The 23,649-nt window shown below is 41.1% G+C and overlaps 2 protein-coding genes, 1 long non-coding RNA gene and 1 pseudogene across 5 annotated transcripts; all 4 read right to left on the bottom strand.

The window, feature by feature from the left end:
- Window positions 1-12,235: 12,235 nt before the first annotated feature.
- Window positions 12,236-15,434, bottom strand: LOC308386804 (annotated as a pseudogene). The gene is made up of 2 exons: window positions 13,853-15,434; window positions 12,236-13,759 (listed from the first exon to the last, which is right to left on the bottom strand). The product of its transcript is annotated as an uncharacterized misc_RNA (transcript).
- A 233-nt stretch (window positions 15,435-15,667) lies between these two features.
- On the bottom strand, window positions 15,668-17,722 carry LOC308386806 (TOG array regulator of axonemal microtubules protein 1-like). 2 transcript variants are annotated; one of them, XM_080866603.1, is made up of 7 exons: window positions 17,511-17,722; window positions 17,037-17,276; window positions 16,756-16,879; window positions 16,534-16,639; window positions 16,196-16,434; window positions 15,945-16,100; window positions 15,668-15,847 (listed from the first exon to the last, which is right to left on the bottom strand). In XM_080866603.1, exons 1-7 carry the CDS (start codon window positions 17,596-17,598, stop codon window positions 15,706-15,708), a joined length of 1,095 nt encoding a protein of 364 aa, XP_080722729.1. In that variant the 5' UTR covers window positions 17,599-17,722; the 3' UTR covers window positions 15,668-15,705. The 2 variants fall into 2 exon arrangements, with proteins under 2 accessions (XP_080722729.1, XP_080722728.1); XM_080866602.1 differs by having other exon boundaries at window positions 17,499-17,721.
- Window positions 17,723-17,786: 64 nt separating this feature from the next.
- Window positions 17,787-19,038, bottom strand: LOC308386807 (TOG array regulator of axonemal microtubules protein 1-like). Its single transcript, XM_080866604.1, has 4 exons — window positions 18,984-19,038; window positions 18,646-18,884; window positions 18,395-18,550; window positions 17,787-18,297 (listed from the first exon to the last, which is right to left on the bottom strand). The coding sequence occupies exons 2-4, from the start codon at window positions 18,804-18,806 to the stop codon at window positions 18,156-18,158; spliced, it is 459 nt and encodes a 152-aa protein (XP_080722730.1). The 5' UTR covers window positions 18,807-18,884; window positions 18,984-19,038; the 3' UTR covers window positions 17,787-18,155.
- Window positions 19,039-19,289: 251 nt separating this feature from the next.
- Window positions 19,290-20,237, bottom strand: LOC308387169. Its single transcript, XR_013969898.1, has 3 exons — window positions 19,950-20,237; window positions 19,487-19,726; window positions 19,290-19,329 (listed from the first exon to the last, which is right to left on the bottom strand). It is a non-coding gene; the product is annotated as an uncharacterized lncRNA (long non-coding RNA).
- Window positions 20,238-23,649: the final 3,412 nt, after the last annotated feature.

Here is a 23,649-nt window from a genome sequence, read left to right on the forward strand (position 1 = left end):
AATGATTTAGCAGAACTGAAGAAACCTATAACTAGCAGTTACAATAATCAGTCCATCATTTCTCACTCCAGTTTCTCAAATGTGAAAACAAGTTGTCTTGTTCTTTATATTTTTTGATTGAAAATGGCTTTGTCAGGCAAAATGACCAGACATCGTGCAAATGTAAATGAGTTGCATTTACATTTGCACGATGTAGATGCAACTCAGTGACAAGTAGTGAGCAAGTAGGTGATTTGAAACAGTAATCCATGCTTTTATTTCATCTCGTTTGGATTACTGTAATGCTCTGTATTTTGGAGTTAGTCAGTGTCTTCTCTCTCGTCTGCAGCTGGTCCAAAATGTTGCTGCACGACTTTTAACCAGAACTCATAAAAGAGAGCACATAACTCCCATCCTCGCCTAACTCCATTGGCTGCGTGTATAATTTACAGAGTGGGTCATTTATATGGATACACCGTAATAACATGGGAATGGTTGGTGATATTAAAGTCCTGTTTGTGGCACATTAGTATATGTGAGGGGGCAAACTCCTCAAGATGGGTGGTGACCATGGTGGCCATTTAGAAGTCGGCCATCTTGGATACAACTTTTGTTTTTTCAATAGGAAGAGGGCCATGTGACACATCAAACTTATTGGTAATGTCAAAGAAAAACAATGGTGTGCTTGGTTTCAACGTAAATGTATTCTTTCATGAGTTATCTATAAGTGTCTCATTGTTCACAGCCATTGACAGGTCGAAGAGGTCAACACGTGAGGAGCGGTTCGAAATTGTGTTGATATCTGGTGAACGCAGTAATCGGGTCATTGCAGCAGATTTCAATGCAAGACACCCTACGAGACCACCCATCTCCCATGCTACAGTTAGCAAACTGTTTGCTAAGTTTTGTGAAACTGGTTCAGTGTTGGATTTGCCAAAATGTGGACACAAAAAAACTGTCACTAATGAGGAAACATCAGTGGCTGTCCTAGCTTCATTCAGCAAGAGCCCACAGCGTAGCACTTACCGCATGTCACTGGAGAGTGGCATTAGTCGAACATCCCTTCGGCGGATATTAGCTACTCACAAATAGCACCCTTACAAACTCCAGCTACTGCAGCATCTCAACGAGGATGACCCAGATCGGCGCACAAAATTTGCAGAATGGGCAAAACAAAAATTGAAACAGGACCCTCAGTTCACGCAGAAGATTTTGTTCAGTGATGAGGCAAACTTTTATGTGAATGGTGAAGTTAACCAACCAAACCACCGCTATTGGTCTGACACTGACCCACATTGGATGGATCCCTCCAAGACTGTTGGAACAACAAAAGTGATGGTTTGGTGTGGTATATGGGGTACAACGATAGTGGGTCCATTCTTCATCAATGGAAATGTAACCCAGTGAGTTTACACGGCTCAGTAATGCACAACAACATGTATTGTTAATTGGGATTTATCATTACTCTATTAATCACTGAGTTGAGCTAAAGTAAATCAATAGTAAAAGATAAATACTATAAATATAAGAATAAAACCCAAAGAGTATATTTACAGTAACACCCCTACTGGTTAGGAAGGAACAAGCCCCGCCTTCCCCTGCTCTGTACTGTCACGTGCTCAGACACAGAGAGAGACGGAGGCGCAAGAGACCATCGCTGATTTTCACCGCCAAGCTTTTCGTTGGAACATAACTATTAACTTGATAAATTGAGCAAATATCCATACCGGAGATCTGCATGGACCTTGGAGAAACGGACCTGATTTATTGTGAACATTTCGGACCTTGAAACCATGGCAGTGAGTCAGAAGCTGTTAAGCTAACCTTGAAGCTAAAAAGCTAACAAGAGGTTAACAGGGAATATAATGGCCCAATTTCAATGTTGTATATTTGCGCGGGAGCGGATGAAGTGGACAAGATCCTCTCTGAGAGTTGAACATTAGAAGTGTGCTGGTGAGTTAAACTGGGACTGGGCAAATCAGGCTAATTGAAAAGCTAACTAGCCTAATGCTCATAGCTGCAGCTGTAGCTGACCAGGTTTTCACTTTTTTTTTTTTTTTTTTTTTTTTAAAACATTAAACTTTATTAAGAAACAGTATACAGAACATGTATACAATCAGAACAAAATTAACATATGCCAGGGGGTGTAATACAAAGAATTACAAACATTCAAATAATTTGTAATTACTACAAATAGTAATAGTTTTCATAGCCTTTTTGTTAAGTGATCCACTAATCAATTTTATGTAACATAAAACATCATTATAGTAATGTTTAAAATTAGGTTTTTTGTTACTGTATTTGCATTTGTGAAAATAAAATTTAGCTAAGATAACTAATAAGTTTATTATAAAGTAAACATCTTCTTTTTTTTGCCTTCGAAAGAAACAAAATACAACATTTTCCCATTTCACAGTAAAGTCATTATAGAGATGTCCAGCAATGAATCTACTGAAGTCTTTCCAAAATGTTCTAGCGAATGAACAGATCCAGAAGAGGTGTTGCACAGTCTCAGGATGGCTTCCACAAAATCCACAGTTCACATTTATGTCCCTTTTGAACTTTGTCATGTAATGATTAGCAGGATAAAATTTATGCAATATTTTAAATGAGACTTCCTTCACTTTATTCGTTACCAGATACTTGTTAGGAATTGACCATACTCTTTTCCAGTTAATGTCACTGACAAAGGAATTCCAATAAGAGACCACATGTGGGATAGTTAGAGATTCTGTCTGGAACAAAGCACGAATATTCTTATTACTTTTACTGTGGTTTGTTAGACAGATTCTTCCTATGTGTGAATCTAAAGGGTTGGGGAGAGAAACAGATGATATGCAAGGTTGAATACCTTTAAAAAGCATTATAATACCCGTAGGTATTGCATCAAATAATATGGCATATTCTTTGGGTGTGGCTGGAAATTTATAGGTGTTTAAGAATTCTGAGTAGGACATGAGCTGCCCATTAGGATTAAACAGCTGATTCACTAAAACAATCCGTTTCTCAACCCACCTAGAAAAAAATGATTTATTTTTATACACTATGTTCCTATTATTCCAAATTGAATACGTATGGGGTGTAAAGTTGTGTTTATATATAAGGGACCAAGCTAATAGAACTTGTTTATGAAACATCGAGAGCTTTTCTGGAAGCTTATCTATATTATAATCACAACCTAAGATAAAACTTAGACCACCAAACTTAGAGAAAATGTAGTGAGGAATAAAATTCCAAATGGATACCGGATTTTTAAGAAAATGTTTAGCCCAATTAATCTTAAATGTATTGTTTAGAGTAGTAAAATCCAAAACATTGAGACCACCGTGTTCATAGTCATTCATCAATACACTTTTTCTGATGTAATGTGTCCGGTTTTTCCAAAGGAAGTTGAAGAGCATTCGGTCGATATCCTTACAAGTTTTGCCGTCCACATGCAGAGAAATTGCTGCATAAGTCAGTCGAGACAGACCTTCTGCTTTTGAGAGCAATACCCTTCCTCTTAAACTTAAATCTCTCTGCAACCATTGATTTAAATTGGTTTGAGATTTTTTAATAATTGGGGGAAAATTTAGTAAAATTCAGTCTTTTGTATCTTTGCAGATAATCAGACCTAAATATGTTGCTTCATTTTTAACTGTTATATTACAAATACTCTGAACATTACACTCTTTGACAGGTAATAACTGACATTTATTTAAGTTTAGGACCAATCCAGACCCTTTTGAGAAATCCTCTATTACACTTAAAGCAATTGGCACTTGGCTAGCATTTTTAAGAAAAATTGTGGTATCATCTGCCAATTGACTGATGACAATCTCTCTGTCTGCTATGTTTATACCCTTCACAGGGCTATTCGAAATATGAGAGGCAAGAATTTGGGTGCAAAGTAAAAAAAAGATAAGGGCTAATCGGGCAACCTTGGCGTACACCTCGATTAAGACTAAAACGAGAAGTGGTGCCATTTTTCATTCTAATAGAACTATTAGCATTGGAATACAGAGTTTTGATAGCTCTGCAGAAGATATCACCAAAACCAAATTTCTGAAGTGTAAGAAATATAAATTCATGCTCAATTGAGTCAAAGGCTTTATAGAAGTCCAGGAGAAGGATAAATGAGTCATCAGATATTAATGCTGAGTAGTCCAGAATATCCAAGACGAGTCTAATAAGTCCCTGAGTAAGGCTGGGAGGAAGAGTGCCCCTTTCAATACTTTCATTATAAACCTGCAACAAAAAGGGTGCAAGCTGACAAGAAAATGATTTATAGAATTCAGCCACCAGCCCATCTGTGCCCGGAGATTTGTTGTTTTTAAGAAATTCAATAGATGTCAATATCTCTTTTTCAGTAATTGGACTGTCACAAAAAAGCCTATCAGCACTTTTAATCATTTTAACATTGTTTACAGAGTCAATAAATTGGGTAGCGACCTTTGCGTTATAATTGGATCCATACAACTTTGAGTAGAAATTACAACAAAATTGAGAGATAATTTTTGCATCATCACTGACCGTACCATTTATATTCAATTTATGAATAGTATTGGTTTTAGATCTATGTTTTTCTAAGCGGAAAAAATAAGCAGAATTCTGCTCTCCCTCCTCTATCCACCTTTTTCTTGAACGAACGAAAGCTCCTTCAGCTTTCTGGCGGTAAATCTCATCCAGTTTAGATTGAAAGGACCTAAGATGTAATCTATCCTCTTCCGAGACCTCGTCTGGTGGGAGTTGATATATTGCGGAAATTTGAACAATTAGATTTTCTTCTTCTGCTGCCCTTGACTTAGCTATTTTTGCCCCATACTGTCTCAACATTTTACTTGTCTCAAATTTAAAAATTTCCCAGTTTGTGCTATAGGAATTCTCAATATTAGCCTTGTGTATAAAGTGTTTTAACAGTCGTGTAATTTCAGATTTTACAATTGTATGGCTCAGAAGCGAGCTATTTAATTTCCAATAGGAGGATCTATTAATTGCAATAGTAGGAAAGAGTTGCAGATTAATATATATTGCTCTATGATCCGTAAGTGGAGTTGTAAGGATATTGACCGTAACACTGTCCTTTGATAGACTACTTGATATTAACCAGAAATCAATACGTGATTTCCTTGAACCAGAACGGTTACTCCAGGTAAAAGATATATCATCAGGAAATTTGTCTCTCCAAATATCAGTTACATTAAATTTATCCATAAATGTTTCCAATCTCAAATTATTCCTAAAATGTTGTGCTGGTGGCCATCTGTCTATAGTGTCATTTAGTGAAACATTAAAATCTCCTCCAATTATTAAGTTTGAACTGGGATATTTAGAGAGCCAAAAACTAATCCTTGTATCTAAAGAGTCAATTAAATTATCATTTTCAGGTTTGGTATTATAGCCATATAAATTGACAATTATGAAAATGGAGTGATTGTATTCTACTATCAGACAAATATAATGACCCAAAGAGTCACAATCTGAATGTAGAACAATACCTTCGAAGCTACCTTTGAGAGTTGTGACCCCAGCTGACCTCTCTGTGCCATGCGAATACCAAACATCGTTACCCCACTGAGACTTCCAGAAGTTCACATCAGCAGATACAGAATGGCTTTCTTGGAAAAAACAAAAATGACTTTTATATTTCTTAGCAAACAAAAGTAAGGCTTTACGTTTACAGATCTGTCTCAACCCCCTGGCATTTAGGGAAACAATAGAAAATGACAATTAAGAAAACAAAAAATAAACAGCTAGAAATTTAAAGAACCAATATTGTGTGCTTAACAAAAAATAAACCTCACTAAGGGACCGAGCATTGCAAGGATGAAAATAGGGCTGGGCGATATGACCCAAAATTCATATCTCGATATTTTTTAGCTGGATGGCGATATAAGATATATATCTCGATATATTTTTTTAAAGCCATAAAGTAAGAACAAAAAGAGAGTTCTTAGTCAAAGCTGTGTCCCAGATGTCACACAGGCACTTTTATTAACATAGAGCAGATGTACATAAAATTTACTCAAAAATAAATTATGAGCATTTATTAAATAATAATGCTCCATAAATAAAAGAAAACAATGTTGTTTTTGTGCATAACAAAAAGCTCACAATTGTGCAGTCAAAATGTAAACTAAAAGACGCTGAGCACAATAACAAAGACAGATTTCACAGCTGCTCTGTTCCCAACTTGTACTGCGTGACTGACAGCCTGGAGTTTGAAATCCGCTTCGCAACCACGTCTCTTAACAGGTGCCATTTATAGTCCTTATACACAGTAGGGTAATATTACGTTGAAGCACAGTACGTATCACTCCGCGAGGCTCAGCCGTAATGCTCCGACAATCCATCAAGCGGTGCAGCTCCGTAGCTTACTAAAGTCGTACTAAAACATTTTTTGACAGATTGCTGAGCGCCGTGTTCCACATAAAATCGGTTCGCGGCCATCAAGCACAACCAGAATTCATACATAAGGCGCGCTGTCAACTTTTGAGAAAATGAAAGGATTTTAGTCCGTGCAGCGCCTCTGGGCTGCATGGCGTTAGCGTGGTTAGCTCGTTAGCATGGTTAGCTAGCTAACACGTTGACGCCGTCCAGCCCCACGCACGGGGCGATGCGCAGTAACTCGTTAACGGAGATTTGCCGTGTCCATCTTGTCGCTTCCTGCAGGTGAAGCGATGGGGGACGAGGAGGAGTTGTGTTCAGTGAAGGAGAGGCGAGGCCGAGTAACATTGCGTAAAGACGAAAGTGGACGAAAGAGAGGCAAACCTGCGGCTCCACAAGTATAATTATAACATAACATAGACTATATCGATATAAAGGATATTGTCACATCTTATATCTCGTATAAAAATATATCGATATTTTTTAAAAACTCGATATATCGCCCAGCTCTAGATGAAAATAACTCGGCAGAAATACACGAAATATTTTTTAGGATACAACTCTGGTGCTGAAACTTAAAGTGTCCTCACACTATAAATGAGGCATAGACTTAATGATCCAAAACGCCAGAAGGATCAATGAAAAACAGCCAACCAAGTCCAAGCAACTGTGCAACATTGTAGGGTCTTTTCCATTCCTTAGCTTCCCCCATATTCACCTCTCATTCTGAAGACGGGAAAACTTCTGTCCCATTAACAAAACCCCGGCATCCAACGTAATAGGCCTTTTTATTTTCTCTGCGAGCCTTCTCGATAATGGGCCACAACTTGCTCCGGCGCTCCCTCTCTTCTCTGGAAAGGTCCTCAGCAAACTTCAAGTCCCGGTTTTCCTTTAAGAATGGAGATGTCTTAGCTGCTTTCCACAGGCTATCTCTGGTTCTGCGGGAGATGAACTGGATGATAATAGGTCTGGGACTGGTGTTGTTTGGGCGTTTGGAGCCGACCCGATGTACGGTGTCAATGGTGTCATAAAGTTGGTTTTTACATTCAGGCAACGTAGCCTGACAAATCTCAACAGCAACCTTCCATGTATCCTCCTGTTGTTCTTCTTTGACACCAAACAGCCTGAGGTTCCACCGTCTGGAATATCGCTCGAGATCTGTGATTCTTTGCTGGTTTTTATCCATACGCTCTTCCTCTTTGGAGATTTTCTGCTCCAATGTGCCCACTCTGCATTTGACATCTTTTATCTCTTCGCATGCAAAGTCCACAGTTTTTCTGATCCCGTCAATCTGTAGTGCAAGGTTATCCATTCTTTCGTTTATTAGTTTTGATAGAGTTTCAACAATATCCACGCTATCTCCCTTTGAATGCATCGCTTTCTTTGGCGCCGGAGACTGGCTGGGTGAGACGGGTAGAGGTCCTCAGTTATTGGGAGAGGTAGTGAAAGAGCCGTATAGTCATGGCAGTTGTCAAGCAGTGGGTTCACTGACCCGGTTGTTTGGCTAGCATTAGCCTTTAGCAGTAGCTTCGTCTTGGAGCTAGACAAGGGTCTTTTATTGTCACGCTGTGACATTTTATCTCTTAATTGATCAAAATCAGTCCTTTTCTGGCTTAAATACCGTAAAAGCTTCTAAGGTCTGAGTTGACACAGTGTTGCTACCGTATTATAAGGTTACATTTGCTAAGCTCGGCAGTAAGCGTGTACTTACTCGGCCATCTTGGAACGTCCCCCCGACCAGGTTTTCACTGTGGGAGAACACACGGGGTGTCACTGTCACTACCCGATCCGTACCGGAAACCCGATCGGTACCCCGCATGCGCGAAAGGTTTCTACTTCCGGTCATAGCGTTTTACGATAGTTAAAGGTCAGAGTATCTGTTAAGATGTTAAGAATAACAAGTATATCTTAAAATGTTTGCAATAATGAAGCATTTCAGTACAATGTAGACAAAAACGAAAAATAAAAAGATAGTTACGGATCAGGACTCCCCGATCCTTACTGCGCATGTGTAAAGTCTGACCGTACAAATCGAGTCTACCCGATCCGTACCGCGCATGTGCAGATGTTTTCTTCTTCTTCTGTTCGTTTAATGGCAGTGTACTCCCCAGTGTACGAGGATACCGCCACCTGCTGACCGAGCGAATAAACCCTATTATAAACTGAATTAGCGTCATTACAAACGTGTGTTAAATTTGATTTAGCGATAGTCGAGTGTGTTTATGCTTGTCTGTGAGGAGAGGATTGTTGGAATAGTGATGATTATGATGTGCGCTATCACTGTCAATTGTCAGTAAACACTTCATCTGGCTGCTGAATCTACACGTGAGATATTACAAAGTCTGCATTATTAACTCTGTAATTAGGCGCCATTCTCCTTATTTTACGGTGCTGTTGCTCAATCGGGGGACACTCTCTGTTGAGGAGAAAAGCATGAATTTCTTTGTATACCGATTATTCATTGTTTAAATGTCCCGGGCAGTCGAAAAGGAGGCAGAGCTGTTGAGAAATGCTAGGAGCTAACTGGGCGCTAACCGTATCATTCAAATATATTGGATGTCGCAATGTTGGCAGAGAGGAAGTGACATAAGATTCGCGCATGCGGGGTACCGATCGGGTTTCCGGTACGGATCGGGTAGTGACACGGGGTTTCTCACGGAGTTCAGCCATTTTGAGCACTCAGCTTGTGTGCTGATGATGTTCTAGTATTACTTGTTGAATATTAAATGCACTAAAATTAGATGATGGAATAAGTTAATGTTGATCTTAAAGGTCATGAATCTACTTTATTTTGTTACATTTGATGCTCGAGCGGCACTGGATAGATGTCTGTGTGTATTCTTACTGTGCTGATACGTTACCACATACTGTAAAACTACAGCCTGTGGGTTTTTGTATATTCTTTTCATAATTTTATTCTGTACATTGAGTGTAAATAATATATTGCTTCATTGCTATGCAGTGTAAAGCAATGCTCCTTTAATTCAGTTAAAGGGCAATACTGTAAAAAAAAATCTACCATAGTTTATGGTTTATTTCTGATTTCTGATAGAAATGTGCACATTGATGATAGAATAAGCTGATTGTGACTTAAAGATTGCATTCATGATTAAGATGCACTGTATAGACTATAGTTAGAAATTAGAATTAATGTTTTGTGCTTGTTTTGTTATAGCACTTACATTATTTACACATGGCCATGTATATCATTAGAGTGTGAACTGAATTAGTAATAGTCCTGTTGTTTACAGGCTAGGTTTTTTTATGGGATCGTGAGACCTGGATCTCTTCCTGACGAGGAAGATGGCGAACCTTTCCCTTTGAACCGAACCACAGCCATTCTGAGTTGGCCCAGAAGGGCAGGTTGCTCTTCTCTCACGAACAATTGCAACAGTGCGGTAGGACGAAATCGCACCAATCACAAACTTTTGACCTATTGGATTTGACTTGACTGAACACTGACTATTAAGCCGGCAAGACTGACATATCTGAGCTGAGATAGGATTCTGACTGTTATTATTATTGCTGTCACTGTATTTTATTTTATGTTTTCATTCCTGTTCATGAAATGCTGTTAAATTGTTGCTAAATAGTTTAATACAATTCATAGCAACTTTACCTGTGGCTCCAGTCATTCTTCTCCACGCAACTCACTTTATCCCTCCTACGAATCTAGCTATTGGCCCATTCTCTCCATCTTACTTTAATTTCCCCTACCCTATCCTGTACTTGGCTACAGAAACCTCAAGGCCACTGGATGTTTGAAATTGCTACATGATGATGTGTTTCCCTCTTTATGCACTGAAGCTGGCACGTTCCCTGAGTTTTTCCAGCAAGATGGTGCACCACCACATTATGGGTGCCAGGTCTGAGCATTCCTAGATGAACAGTTTCCTGGAAAGTGGATTGGTCATGTCATGGGCCAGTTGAATGGCCCCCAAGATCTCCCGATCTGACCCCCTTAGACTTTTATCTTTGGGGTCATCTGAAGGCAATTGTCTATGGTGTGAAGATACGAGATGTGCAGCACCTGAAACTATGGATACTGGATGCCTGTGCTGGCATTTCTCCTGCGGTGTTGCTATCAGTGTGTGAAGAGTGGGAGAAGAGGGTTGCATTGACAATCCAACACAATGGGCAGCACATTAACCACTAACCCTCCTATGCAGGGAAAGACACATACACCGGTGGCGAGGCGGCCGCCGATCGACCGGTGGTGGCTAACGTGGAGCTCAATCGTGGATAAGGGAAACCGAAGGCAGGAGAAGCAGGCTGCTGCCGGTCCGAGCGTGAGGTGAACTGAATTTCAGGTAAGAAGTTACGAACTGCACTCTATTTGGGTCAGATATAAACCGAGTTTAGGTGTAGTTTATTTTCGTTGTGCTGACAGTTACAATAACTCGTTCTGCGTGCTAGCTAGCACGACAGCTGTGTGCACCTAAGTTACTGATGTTGAACTTTATGACAGCCTCCCCTGTCATTCTCTCGCCTGTTGAAACTTCAATCATGAAACTGATCAATGATCGGCTTTTCTCTCGTTTGTTCATTGCGCTAAACAACAGCAGCACGGTTAAGCTTGATCAGCTGTTGTTAGAATTCATTTAATTTTAATTTCTAGTATCAGCTGATGTTTGCTGGAGCCACAGCTGTAAAAAAGGGCTGGTCGAAACCAGGAGATGTCCTTACTGAATCATCAGAGCTGAACTGGTGATGGAGAAACAGGTTTACCTTTTAGGTGACATGAATGAGTTGAAGGAAAGTTATCAACTGTTTCTGAGAGACAAATAACACCAAGCTCCTTTTTTTGTGTAGCTGACAGCTGGTAACTGTGCAGGGGTGGATCTAGCAAAGCTTTTGCCAGGGGGCCAGGTAGGGCATTAACAGGGAGAGGGGGACACAAAGATATACTTTTCTTTCTTGCTCTCATATAAAATATTTACCTTTTATTAAATAGTTATCTGAATCTTACAACCAAAGTTTGTATAATAATACACAAGATTGGCTGTAGACCATTGTTAATCATTCAGAACACTGTGTAAAAATAACAAAAAACAAAAAGTGAATGCAAAAGTGCATAAATATTTATTTTACGTGTTTGATGTGTGTGGCAGGGCGTGGTCTGCAGTGCCGCTGCAGGGGAGGTGGACCCACGGGCGTAAAGTCTGTGCTCTCTCGGCTGGTTTTTTTTTGGTGTGTGTTGGGCTGTGAGTTGAAAAGCTACAGCCGGCTGTGTGGGTACACCAACCATGTGTGAAAAGTGGTCCATAACGTAATGCTTCAAAGCGTGTTCATGCAAACATTGTTGGGTCTGCCGTGGTACAATGGGACTTCTGCTCATGAACCTCTGTGCACAGCGTCTGCAAATCGGGGCTGTACGAAGTCACCTCATCTTTACACAAAACTGTAAGCTGTCATCTGTGAGGCGCGAGCGGTGTTTGTTTTTACCATAGTTCATGGTGGAGAATGGCTGCTCTGCTGAGTTTTGCTCTCTGTAGCCGTATGAATGGCAAACTACACTGATTAGCAGCAGCATAGGCAGACTTAAAAATTTTTCTGAAATTTTCGCTTTCTAGTATTTATTTAATATTTCTTTATGTTATAAAAATGACTTTGAATCCTGATAAAAATTCAAAATCATGGGTTAAAAATGAAAACAAGAGAACTAAGAATGTATTAATATTTGTTGACAGAAAAACAGAAACTGTATATGTGCAACCAAAGTGCCGTTTTAATTCAGATGAAAAAAAAGGGATTTATTCATTCATTGTCCATTCAGGATCTTAAAAATGTGATGATAATAATAATGAAATAATACAAATAATGTAATAATAAGAATGATGTAATAATAATTAATGTAAATCTAAATAATATTGTCCTTCAGAGAAATAGTTTGTAGTCCTGAAGATGGAGAAGTTTACTCCCGCAGAGCGACTGGGACTGTCTGTGGTCATGATGGTTGAACCTCCAACGACTTTCCCAGCTTAGCCTCAGAGTGCTGCTGCTACTGTAGCAGCCACTCTTCTCCTCTGTACTCGTCAGGACTTGCATTGTCACATCTGGGGAACCCAGGCCCTGCTGGAGAGGAGAGCCTAGTCTGGATGCTGACCTGCTGCCTGTAATTATTAGCCTTTTTCAGGCTCTTGTTACGTTCTGGTCCCGGCAAGTAAATAAACGTAACAAATAGTTTGCCCCACTCACTTCCCACCCACGCACAAACCCCAACAACGACACCTTTTTCAAGTATTTAAGCAGCCATTTATTTTCATCGGCAGTGAGCAATGCCAAAACAATAAACAAAACTCCCTATAAAACAATCCCTACTCTTCCCTACACCAAAATAAAAAGAAGCCAAAACAAAAGACAAGTCACTTAACTAACTATCTAACGAAAAACAGGAGAAAACTTGTTCAACAAAAGAAAACGGCTTCTCACGGCTACTAGGCTGCGACAATGAAAGTTATACAGAAAAGGAACAAAAAGTGACCGCCACTTGTTAACTTATTTACAATTATTTACATGGCAAGGCTAGAGGTACACGTGAATACTCCAGCCTGCACTACAATGACACAACACACAACTCCCTGCTCATGGCAAAAAAAACACACGCGGTTCTCAATGGATGAGGGGATGGCACGGCGGGTGCCCCTTGGAGACCATCTGGGCGGGCTACCGGAAGACGGAAAACTGTGAGCAGGAACCGAAAACACCACTTTGTGTGTCAACACAAACTCATCAGCCCGTATAGCAGCAGCGGCGAGAGTCGTAACCTTCTGTTCATTTAAGTAGGTTACCACAGTGTCTGGTAGTTGGTTTTTAAACTCTTCCAACGTCACCAACTCACCCAGGTCATTCAAGGTTTTTACTGCTGTAGCATGACACCACTTATCAAACAGAGTTTTCTTTTCTCTGGCAAACTCCACATAGGTCTGGTTGGCGGATTTTTTCCCATTCCTAAATCTCTGCCTGTAAGCCTCTGGCACAAGCTCGTAAGCACGCAGGACAGCAGCCTTCACCATATCATAGTCAAAACTGTCCTCCAGAGAAAGAGCGGTGCACACCTCTTGAGCTTTCCCCACCAATCTACATTGGAGTAGAAGAGACCACACATCTTTTGGCCAGTGCAGCGCACCTGCGATACGCTCAAACACTGTGAAATACGAATCCACCTCAGTTTCCCGAAACGCCGGCACCATTTTGATGTGTTTACTCGCATCAAAGCCACCACCTGGCATCAAGGCCGGTGGCTGCGGAGATGGCGACTGCGGGGATAATGACTCCGGGGAGGGTGCCTGTGGGGATGGTGACTGGATGGTGAGCCCTGATCCTCAAGTGCATAGCTTCCACCTCCAACTGCTGTTTCTTTAGCTCCACCTCCTTAATGCGCAGCGTTACCCGCAGCTCCTCCGCAGAAGGGCTAGGTGGAGAAGGGAGATTTTTCAGTGGGGCAAAAACACCAGCAACAGACACACACACAGCCTGCACTACAATGACACAACACACAACTGACCGAGTCAACGGGGTTCCAAAAAGCACTCCCAGGTGACTGTCATCCGGACGTTAAGTACTGGAGGTGGTCCATCAATTATCCAGTCCGAAGATATGTAGAGACTCCACCCAGATACCTAGCAGCCACGCCCAGGTGTCCACCTCCTAGGAGAGAAAAAAGGGAAAATACCGCCAGCCATCCTCCGGTGGGAGGCACAACACCAACAAACACATCACTGGGTCATAACAGTTTCCCCCACCCAAAAAAAATCAAACATCCAACCCCACACAAAGATGTTTGATTTACGACCTAGAGAGGGCATCAGCCATAACATTCTCTAAGCTCTTATATATCGGATCTCAATGTTGAAATCCTGTAGGAGTAAGGACCAACGCATGAGGCGCTGGTTGCTGTTTTAGAAATTTTCTAGAAAAGAAACAGACTGGGTGGTCAATGCCATTTTCATCCTCCTGCACGAGCACTGCACCCGCCCCCAAAACACTGGCGTCCACCTCTGAATCCTTGGCCCCTCAGGAACCGCCCAGGGACACCAAAAGTCTCCAGATTGCGCTTTCGCTCCTCTGCCCACGTCAGTCTGAGCCCATTATCAGATGAGATGTTGTCAAAGAAAGACTTTGCTTTGTCATAGTAGCACTTTGGACCAAAATGATCCTCCCCCGAACTCAGCTGCAACCCCACCTTTTCTCTTCCCTCAGAATTCCCATCTTTTAGATTCAGCCCCTCCTGTAACTTCTTCTCAAGCGCCTCCTTAATGAATTGCGCGTTGGAGGAATCAAAATCAAAGTCTGTGTCAAATTTAAGGGGTGGGAGATGGAGCATTAGCCACCATCAGCTGGCCTCTTCTGCGGTTCCTGTGCCGTCGAGGTCCTTGTCTTTTTCTAGCAGGTGGCCTGGTTTCAGCATTTTGCTGCTGACTGTCCTGAAAAGTGACTCTACTTGGGTCTGATTGCATGGTAGCTTCAGTGACCCTTGTGGTTTGAATATTTGTTCTTCTCATCCCCTTGGGCTGCCTCCTATTCTGCTGCTGCTGTTGCTGGGATCCACTCGCACCTCTCCTCTGCCTAAATGTCTTTACACTGACGGTTTGAACAGCCTTTGATGTGGCACGATCGAAACCACTGTTATCTGTAAGTGGTATATCAACTACTTCTGGCGACGGAAAAACTGTGCCGCCAGCTAGATCGTTTCCCAAGATGATGTCAATACCTGCAACCGGTAACTGGGGTCGCACCCCAAGCTTAACCTCACCAGACAAAAACTGAGATGAAAGCTGCACCAAGTGTAAAGGAACCCGTATTACACACATCCTAACTCCCCAGGCTAACACATCCGCCCCACAACAGGATTGAGCTGAAAACGGTAAGACCCCCTCACGAATGAGCGACTGTTTCGCACCAGTGTCTCGCAAAATACTGACAGGAGTCCGCCGATCTTCTCCTATCAAGGAAACAAAGCCGTTTGACACAAACGGCTTAAACTCCTTATCTACTTTATCATTTTCGGGTGCCATCACCTCCCCCCAGGTAGGAGAGTTTGTCTGTAGAAGGATTATTGGGGAAGGAGATGTACCCTCCCTGGTCATTTCTTTTCTCTTCAGAGCAGGGCAAACCGCAATAAGGTGTAAGGCAGAAACACCAGCAACAGCCCCCAGCTCAACCTCCCCCGCAGGACCCGGCTCACCAAACAACCCCTTGTCCGTCAACTGGACACACAGGAACTCCCTAAGCTCTTTCTTCTTCGCAGGACGCCTGTCTTTTTCAGGCTCTTCTCCACAGGACGCCTGTCTTTTTCAGGCTCTTCTCCACAAGACGCCTGTCTTTTTCAGGCTCTTCTCCACAGGACGCCTGTCTTTTTCAGGCTCTTCTCCACAGGACGCCTGTCTTTTTCAGGCTCTTCTCCACAGGACGCCTGTCTTTTTCAGGGACAATCTTCACCCACAAATTCATAAAGTCCTTGTGAAGGGTCAGTTTCTCAATGATTGTTCGCCCATGGTACCTGTGGAAGATTACAGTTGTCATTAATTTTCATTAATTGTGTAAACTCACAGAAAATAAAACATTGATGCACTTCAAACCCATTTAAAAGTACCCACCTGGCTTCAGGTGCAGCATCCCCTGCCATTCTAGAGGCAGCAATTAGAAATCTTTCAGTGAAGGTTCCTGTTTTCAGGGTGACGGCTGCTCCAAGTTTGTCAGCCAGCTGGTGCAGGTGTTGAGCCGTGCTATTCCTCACTGCAACACAGCGATGGCTGAGCAAGGACAATATTAGACACACAACTCAGTGAACATGATCTCTCTTTCATGTCTTCTAATAAAATCACTACAGCTTCTTCTCTCCTCTTACGTCAGTCCTGTGTTAAACAGAGCGCTCAGAATCCGTCCATGGCTGCAATTTTCCACCATGGCATCAAGCGCCAGATTGACCTCCTGATGAAGAAAGTTGTTGTTGGTCATTGCAAGCTTCAGCAATAGAGCTCGGCCTGTTGTTTCAACTTCTGGGTCCATTGTTCTCTGGAGCTGAATGTAGAGCTCATTGATGGCATGTATGGCCTCAAAGGCTATTGCTGAGCGTTGGTTTTTCACCTAAAATGTGAGTGAAAATCATCAGTTGAGGCTGTAGTATGCACTTGAAGGGAAACTAGCTGCATGAAACGCATATAAGAAACATAAAGTGTGCAATACCTCCTCAATGAGGACCAGACACACTTCATGTAGTTTAGTCTTCAGGATGTCCGAGTGGTGCTTTGCCAGAGACTGAATAGTTTGCAAGCCCTGTCTTTTCTTAATCCTGTATTTACACAACACAACATTGAACACGACTTCAGGAACACCACAAATAACACAGCCACATTATGCAGCACTGTTTCTGTGCAGTATTTAATGTCTCCTTACTACGTTTCTTACCAGTCGTCTGAAGACAGCAGACTAAAGCTGTGGGACAGGCTCTCTACAGGTGTAGCTACAGGCGGGAGTTTGACCCTGCTCTCTCTTGGATTATTCTGACTGCACTGACTGTCTGCTTTCTTGTCTGATAATCAACGAGGTTAGTAAAAAGAAACTGTCATTTCTTCTAATTCGAAGCATGATGCAGTGATTAATTGTTCATTAAAATCTTTTTTAAAAATCTCTTAATTTAAAGTTTGATTATTCAGCATCTTCTACAGTTACTGAGGAAAACCACTTACCGTCTATAGGGACGACTTTTGCACGGCGCAGCAGCGTCCCAGGCCGAGGTCCTCGTTTTTGCGGTATGGGAACTGTTGGAGGTTTTGGAGTCAAAGGCTTTACTGCAGTAAATGTTTTGGTTGGTACTGTGTGTCCAGGTGAGGTTACAATCCCATCCTGGAAATGCTGCAGTTTTTCCAAAATAGGCCCAAATTTGTCTTTTGCTGTCAAGACTCTTATTCCACGAATGACCTTCGTGTCTGTTTAGACAAAAAAATAACTAAATAACTACAAATTGACATCTTACAAAAACAACAATAAACATTTTTCTTCCTGATTTTTTTTTCTTCAAAAAAGCATATAAAATGAATGGACAGCAAGAATGTGTAATTTAGCATTAAAATAGATAATCTACAGTGTCAAATTTTAAAATCTAAACTAACTGATTAACAGCAGGTGTAACCACTAAAGAAAAGCATCACCTTTGAACCGACCTGCTCCTGAATGTTTAGCAGAGAAAACAGGCAATTGCGATGGACAAGCTGCTCGAGGAGGTGGAGGAACTGGAGTGAGCGGTGTCATCTCAACAGGACTAACAATGAAAGGAATGGCCCTCAGATCACTTGGTGTGTGTGTGTCTGCAGAGCTGAGGCTACTCAGACTTCTTTCAGGGTCCTCCTGATTCCAAAAGGGGTCATCCAAACAGTTCCAGCTTCCCTGGACTATTTCTGGAGAGCCTGCGCATTGCTCAGGTAAAGGTGGGAGTTGCACAGCATAATCTCTGGGTCTCTGTGCGATATGCAATGTGTCTGCCTGTTGAAAGAACACATTTGTCTTACTGCTCTGAGCTTTGTGAAAGTCCAGGATCCTGGACTCTGTGGTGAAGCGCTGACAGTTGCTCTGTCTACAGTGACTTACACAAAAATTACACTGTGCAAAGCAGCAAAATATAACACATCTCTCAGAAACATTTACATTTGATCAGCAGAGAAGTCAAGAATGAGTATGTTTAGTTACTTACATCTCCACCTGTGCGTCCCCTTGTCCGTCAACTGGACACACAGGAACTCCCTAAGCTCTTTCTTCTTCGCAGGACGCCTGTCTTTTTCAGGCTCTTCTCCACAAGACGCCTGTCTTTTTCAGGCTCTTCTCCACAGGACGCCTGTCTTTTTCAGGCTCTTCTCCACAGGACGCCTGTCTTTTTCAGGGACAATCTTCACCCACAAATTCATAAAGTCCTTGTGAAGGGTCAGTTTCTCAATGATTGTTCGCCCATGGTACCTGTGGAAGATTACAGTTGTCATTAATTTTCATTAATTGTGTAAACTCACAGAAAATAAAACATTGATGCACTTCAAACCCATTTAAAAGTACCCACCTGGCTTCAGGTGCAGCATCCCCTGCCATTCTAGAGGCAGCAATTAGAAATCTTTCAGTGAAGGTTCCTGTTTTCAGGGTGACGGCTGCTCCAAGTTTGTCAGCCAGCTGGTGCAGGTGTTGAGCCGTGCTATTCCTCACTGCAACACAGCGATGGCTGAGCAAGGACAATATTAGACACACAACTCAGTGAACATGATCTCTCTTTCATGTCTTCTAATAAAATCACTACAGCTTCTTCTCTCCTCTTACGTCAGTCCTGTGTTAAACAGAGCGCTCAGAATCCGTCCATGGCTGCAATTTTCCACCATGGCATCAAGCGCCAGATTGACCTCCTGATGTAGAAAGTTGTTGTTGGTCATTGCAAGCTTCAGCAATAGAGCTCGGCCTGTTGTTTCAACTTCTGGGTCCATTGTTCTCTGGAGCTGAATGTAGAGCTCATTGATGGCATGTATGGCCTCAAAGGCTATTGCTGAGCGTTGGTTTTTCACCTAAAATGTGAGTGAAAATCATCAGTTGAGGCTGTAGTATGCACTTGAAGGGAAACTAGCTGCATGAAACGCATATAAGAAACATAAAGTGTGCAATACCTCCTCAATGAGGACCAGACACACTTCATGTAGTTTAGTCTTCAGGATGTCTGAGTGGTGCTTTGCCAGAGACTGAATAGTTTGCAAGCCCTGTCTTTTCTTAATCCTGTATTTACACAACACAACATTGAACACGACTTCAGGAACACCACAAATAACACAGCCACATTATGCAGCACTGTTTCTGTGCAGTATTTAATGTCTCCTTACTACGTTTCTTACCAGTCGTCTGAAGACAGCAGACTAAAGCTGTGGGACAGGCTCTCTACAGGTGTAGCTACAGGCGGGAGTTTGACCCTGCTCTCTCTTGGATTATTCTGACTGCACTGACTGTCTGCTTTCTTGTCTGATAATCAACGAGGTTAGTAAAAAGAAACTGTCATTTCTTCTAATTCGAAGCATGATGCAGTGATTAATTGTTCATTAAAATCTTTTTTAAAAATCTCTTAATTTAAAGTTTGATTATTCAGCATCTTCTACAGTTACTGAGGAAAACCACTTACCGTCTATAGGGACGACTTTTGCACGGCGCAGCAGCGTCCCAGGCCGAGGTCCTCGTTTTTGCGGTATGGGAACTGTTGGAGGTTTTGGAGTCAAAGGCTTTACTGCAGTAAATGTTTTGGTTGGTACTGTGTGTCCAGGTGAGGTTACAATCCCATCCTGGAAATGCTGCAGTTTTTCCAAAATAGGCCCAAATTTGTCTTTTGCTGTCAAGACTCTTATTCCACGAATGACCTTCGTGTCTGTTTAGACAAAAAAATAACTAAATAACTACAAATTGACATCTTACAAAAACAACAATAAACATTTTTCTTCCTGATTTTTTTTTTCTTCAAAAAAGCATATAAAATGAATGGACAGCAAGAATGTGTAATTTAGCATTAAAATAGATAATCTACAGTGTCAAATTTTAAAATCTAAACTAACTGATTAACAGCAGGTGTAACCACTAAAGAAAAGCATCACCTTTGAACCGACCTGCTCCTGAATGTTTAGCAGAGAAAACAGGCAATTGCGATGGACAAGCTGCTCGAGGAGGTGGAGGAACTGGAGTGAGCGGTGTCATCTCAACAGGACTAACAATGAAAGGAATGGCCCTCAGATCACTTGGTGTGTGTGTGTCTGCAGAGCTGAGGCTACTCAGACTTCTTTCAGGGTCCTCCTGATTCCAAAAGGGGTCATCCAAACAGTTCCAGCTTCCCTGGACTATCTCTGGAGAGCCTGCGCATTGCTCAGGTAAAGGTGGGAGTTGCACAGCATAACCTCTGGGTCTCTGTGCGATATGCAATGTGTCTGCCTGTTGAAAGAACACATTTGTCTTACTGCTCTGAGCTTTGTGAAAGTCCAGGATCCTGGATTCTGTGGTGAAGCGCTGACAGTTGCTCTGTCTACAGTGACTTACACAAAAATTACACTGTGCAAAGCAGCAAAATATAACACATCTCTCAGAAACATTTACATTTGATCAGCAGAGAAGTCAAGAATGAGTATGTTTAGTTACTTACATCTCCACCTGTGCGCTTTCTCTGAATCAAATCTTCAAAGCGATGGAAAAAGTTATCTGATGTCTTTTCAGACATGCCTGAGATAAAAAGTGAACAAATTGTTTAGAAATAGAAAGTTAGTGAGTGCTGCTCAGTGTGTGAGTGGCAAGTTCTAACTGAGCTGCTCAGTAAATAACTGTTATGATGTGGAACTCACAGAGCATTTTTTGAAAATATTCATATATATACACACTATTTTGTGTTTACAAAAATATCAGACATGTCTAAATCAAAGGCAGCTTATGATCTCTAATTATGATCTTTAATCAACAAATTTAAATAGACGTCCTAATCACAGCTTCTAAAACTAGACAACACTATACTGATAAATTCATATAAAACAGCAAAAAGGAGATAAAAGCACTGTCATAAATAGAGAAATAAGTACAGTAAATAAATAAATACAGTTTTTAAAAAATATAGAAAAAAAACATGTGTCATTTGTTACAACGACAACAAAATAGCAGCTTGGACAAAGCTGTTTCTTCAAGCTTCGCCTGCATTTAGGGGCTGCAAACCTCTGTCCCACAGGAAGAAGCTGAAATCCTCCAATAAGGGGTGGGAGTCATTTAAAGTAGAGTAACTCATCCTCTACAACTGCCTAGTATTCAAGGACTCTATGTTAAGATGCTCTAACATGGTACAGTACCTTCAGAAACGCCTCAAATTTCTTATATACTGAAAATTAAATCTCTTCTCAGGAACCTTTTCTCCATTCAGTAGAAGTAGATCTAGTATTCATTTTAAAGTTCTAATGAAGACAGCAGACTAAAGCTGTGGGACAGGCTCTCTACAGGTGTAGCTACAGGCGGGAGTTTGACCCTGCTCTCTCTTGGATTATTCTGACTGCACTGACTGTCTGCTTTCTTGTCTGATAATCAATGAGGTTAGTAAAAAGAAACTGTAATTTCTTCTAATTCGAAGCATGATGCAGTGATTAATTGTTCATTAAAATCTTTTTAAAAAATCTCTTAATTTAAAGTTTGATTATTCAGCATCTTCTACAGTTACTGAGGAAAACCACTTACTGTCTATAGGGACGACTTTTGCACGGGGCAGCAGCGTCCCAGGCCGAGGTCCTTGTTTTTGCGGTATGGGAACTGTTGGAGGTTTTGGAGTCAAAATAGGCCCAAATTTGTCTTTTGCTGTCAAGACTCTTATTCCACGAATGAACTTCGTGTCTGTTTAGACAAAAAATAACTACAAATTGACATCTTACAAAAACAACAATAAACATTTTTCTTCCTGATTTTTTTTTTCTTCAAAAAAGCATATAAAATGAATGGACAGCAAGAATGTGTAATTTAGCATTAAAATAGATAATCTACAGTGTCAAATTTTAAAATCTAAGCTAACTGATTAACAGCAGGTGTAACCACTAAAGAAAAGCATCACCTTTGAACCGCAATTGCGATGGACAAGCTGCTTGAGGAGGTGGAGGAACTGGAGTGAGCGGTGTCATCTCAACAGGACTAACAATGAAAGGAATGGCCCTCAGATCACTTGGTGTGTGTGTGTCTGCAGAGCTGAGGCTACTCAGACTTCTTTCAGGGTCCTCCTGATTCCAAAAGGGGTCATCCAAACAGTTCCAGCTTCTCTGGACTCTCTGTGGAGAGCCTGCGCATTGCTCAGGTAAAGGTGGGAGTTGCACAGCATAATCTCTGGGTCTCTGTGCGATATGCAATGTGTCTGCCTGTTGAAAGAACACATTTGTCTTACTGCTCTGAGCTTTGTGAAAGTCCAGGATCCTGGACTCTGTGGTGAAGCGCTGACAGTTGCTCTGTCTACAGTGACTTACACAAAAATTACACTGTGTAAAGCAGCAAAATATAACACATCTCTCAGAAACATTTACATTTGATCAGCAGAGAAGTCAAGAATGAGTATGTTTAGTTACTTACATCTCCACCTGTGCGCTTTCTCTGAATCAAATCTTCAAAGCGATGGAAAAAGTTATCTGATGTCTTTTCAGACATGCCTGAGATAAAAAGTGAACAAATTGTTTAGAAATAGAAAGTTAGTGAGTGCTGCTCAGTGTGTGAGTGGCAAGTTCTAACTGAGCTGCTCAGTAAATAACTGTTATGATGTGGAACTCACAGAGCATTTTTTGAAAATATTCATATATATACACTATTTTGTGTTTACAAAAATATCAGACATGTCTAAATCAAAGGCAGCTTATGATCTCTAATTATGATCTTTAATCAACAAATTTAAATAGACGTCCTAATCACAGCTTCTAAAACTAGACAACACTATACTGATAAATTCATATAAAACAGCAAAAAGGAGATAAAAGCACTGTCATAAATAGAGAAATAAGTACAGTAAATAAATAAATACAGTTTTTAAAAAATACAGAAAAAAAACATGTGTCATTTGTTACAACGACAACAAAATAGCAGCTTGGACAAAGCTGTTTCTTCAAGCTTCGCCTGCATTTAGGGGCTGCAAACCTCTGTCCCACAGGAAGAAGCTGAAATCCTCCAATAAGGGGTGGGAGTCATTTAAAGTAGAGTAACTCATCCTCTACAACTGCCTAGTATTCAAGGACTCTATGTTAAGATGCTCTAACATGGTACAGTACCTTCAGAAACGCCTCAAATTTCTTATATACTGAAAATTAAATCTCTTCTCAGGAACCTTTTCTCCATTCAGTAGAAGTAGATCTAGTATTCACTGGAGGTACCCAGGTCCAAGAAAAAGCTCAGAGGGGTCAGGGCCCTCTCTATTGCTGCTCCTAATCTCTGGAACAATCTGCCCCAGCACATTAGGCCCCTTCACTGTCCACTTTTAAAATGCGTCTTAAAACCCATTTTGACTCCTTGGCATATTACACTGTATGACCCTGAGTTTATTGTTTTTAATCTATTGTACTCATTTTATTGTTTTTAATTCTAATGATCATTTTATACTTTTTATTTTGGGCTATTTGTGCTCATTTTATTATTTGCTGTCACTCTTATTTATTTATTTTGGGTAAATCTTTTTATTCATGTATCATTTTTGGCATGCCAAGTGTACAGCACTTTGTGTTCAGCTGTGTTGTTCTGAAAGTGCTATATAAATAAATTGCTTGCTTGCTACAGTGACACATGCTGGGCAGTTTTGTGGTTAAGCCT

The sequence above is a fragment of the Rhamphochromis sp. 'chilingali' genome, assembly GCF_963969265.1.
Source record: "Rhamphochromis sp. 'chilingali' genome assembly, chromosome: 19".
NCBI lineage: Eukaryota > Metazoa > Chordata > Actinopteri > Cichliformes > Cichlidae > Rhamphochromis > Rhamphochromis sp. 'chilingali'.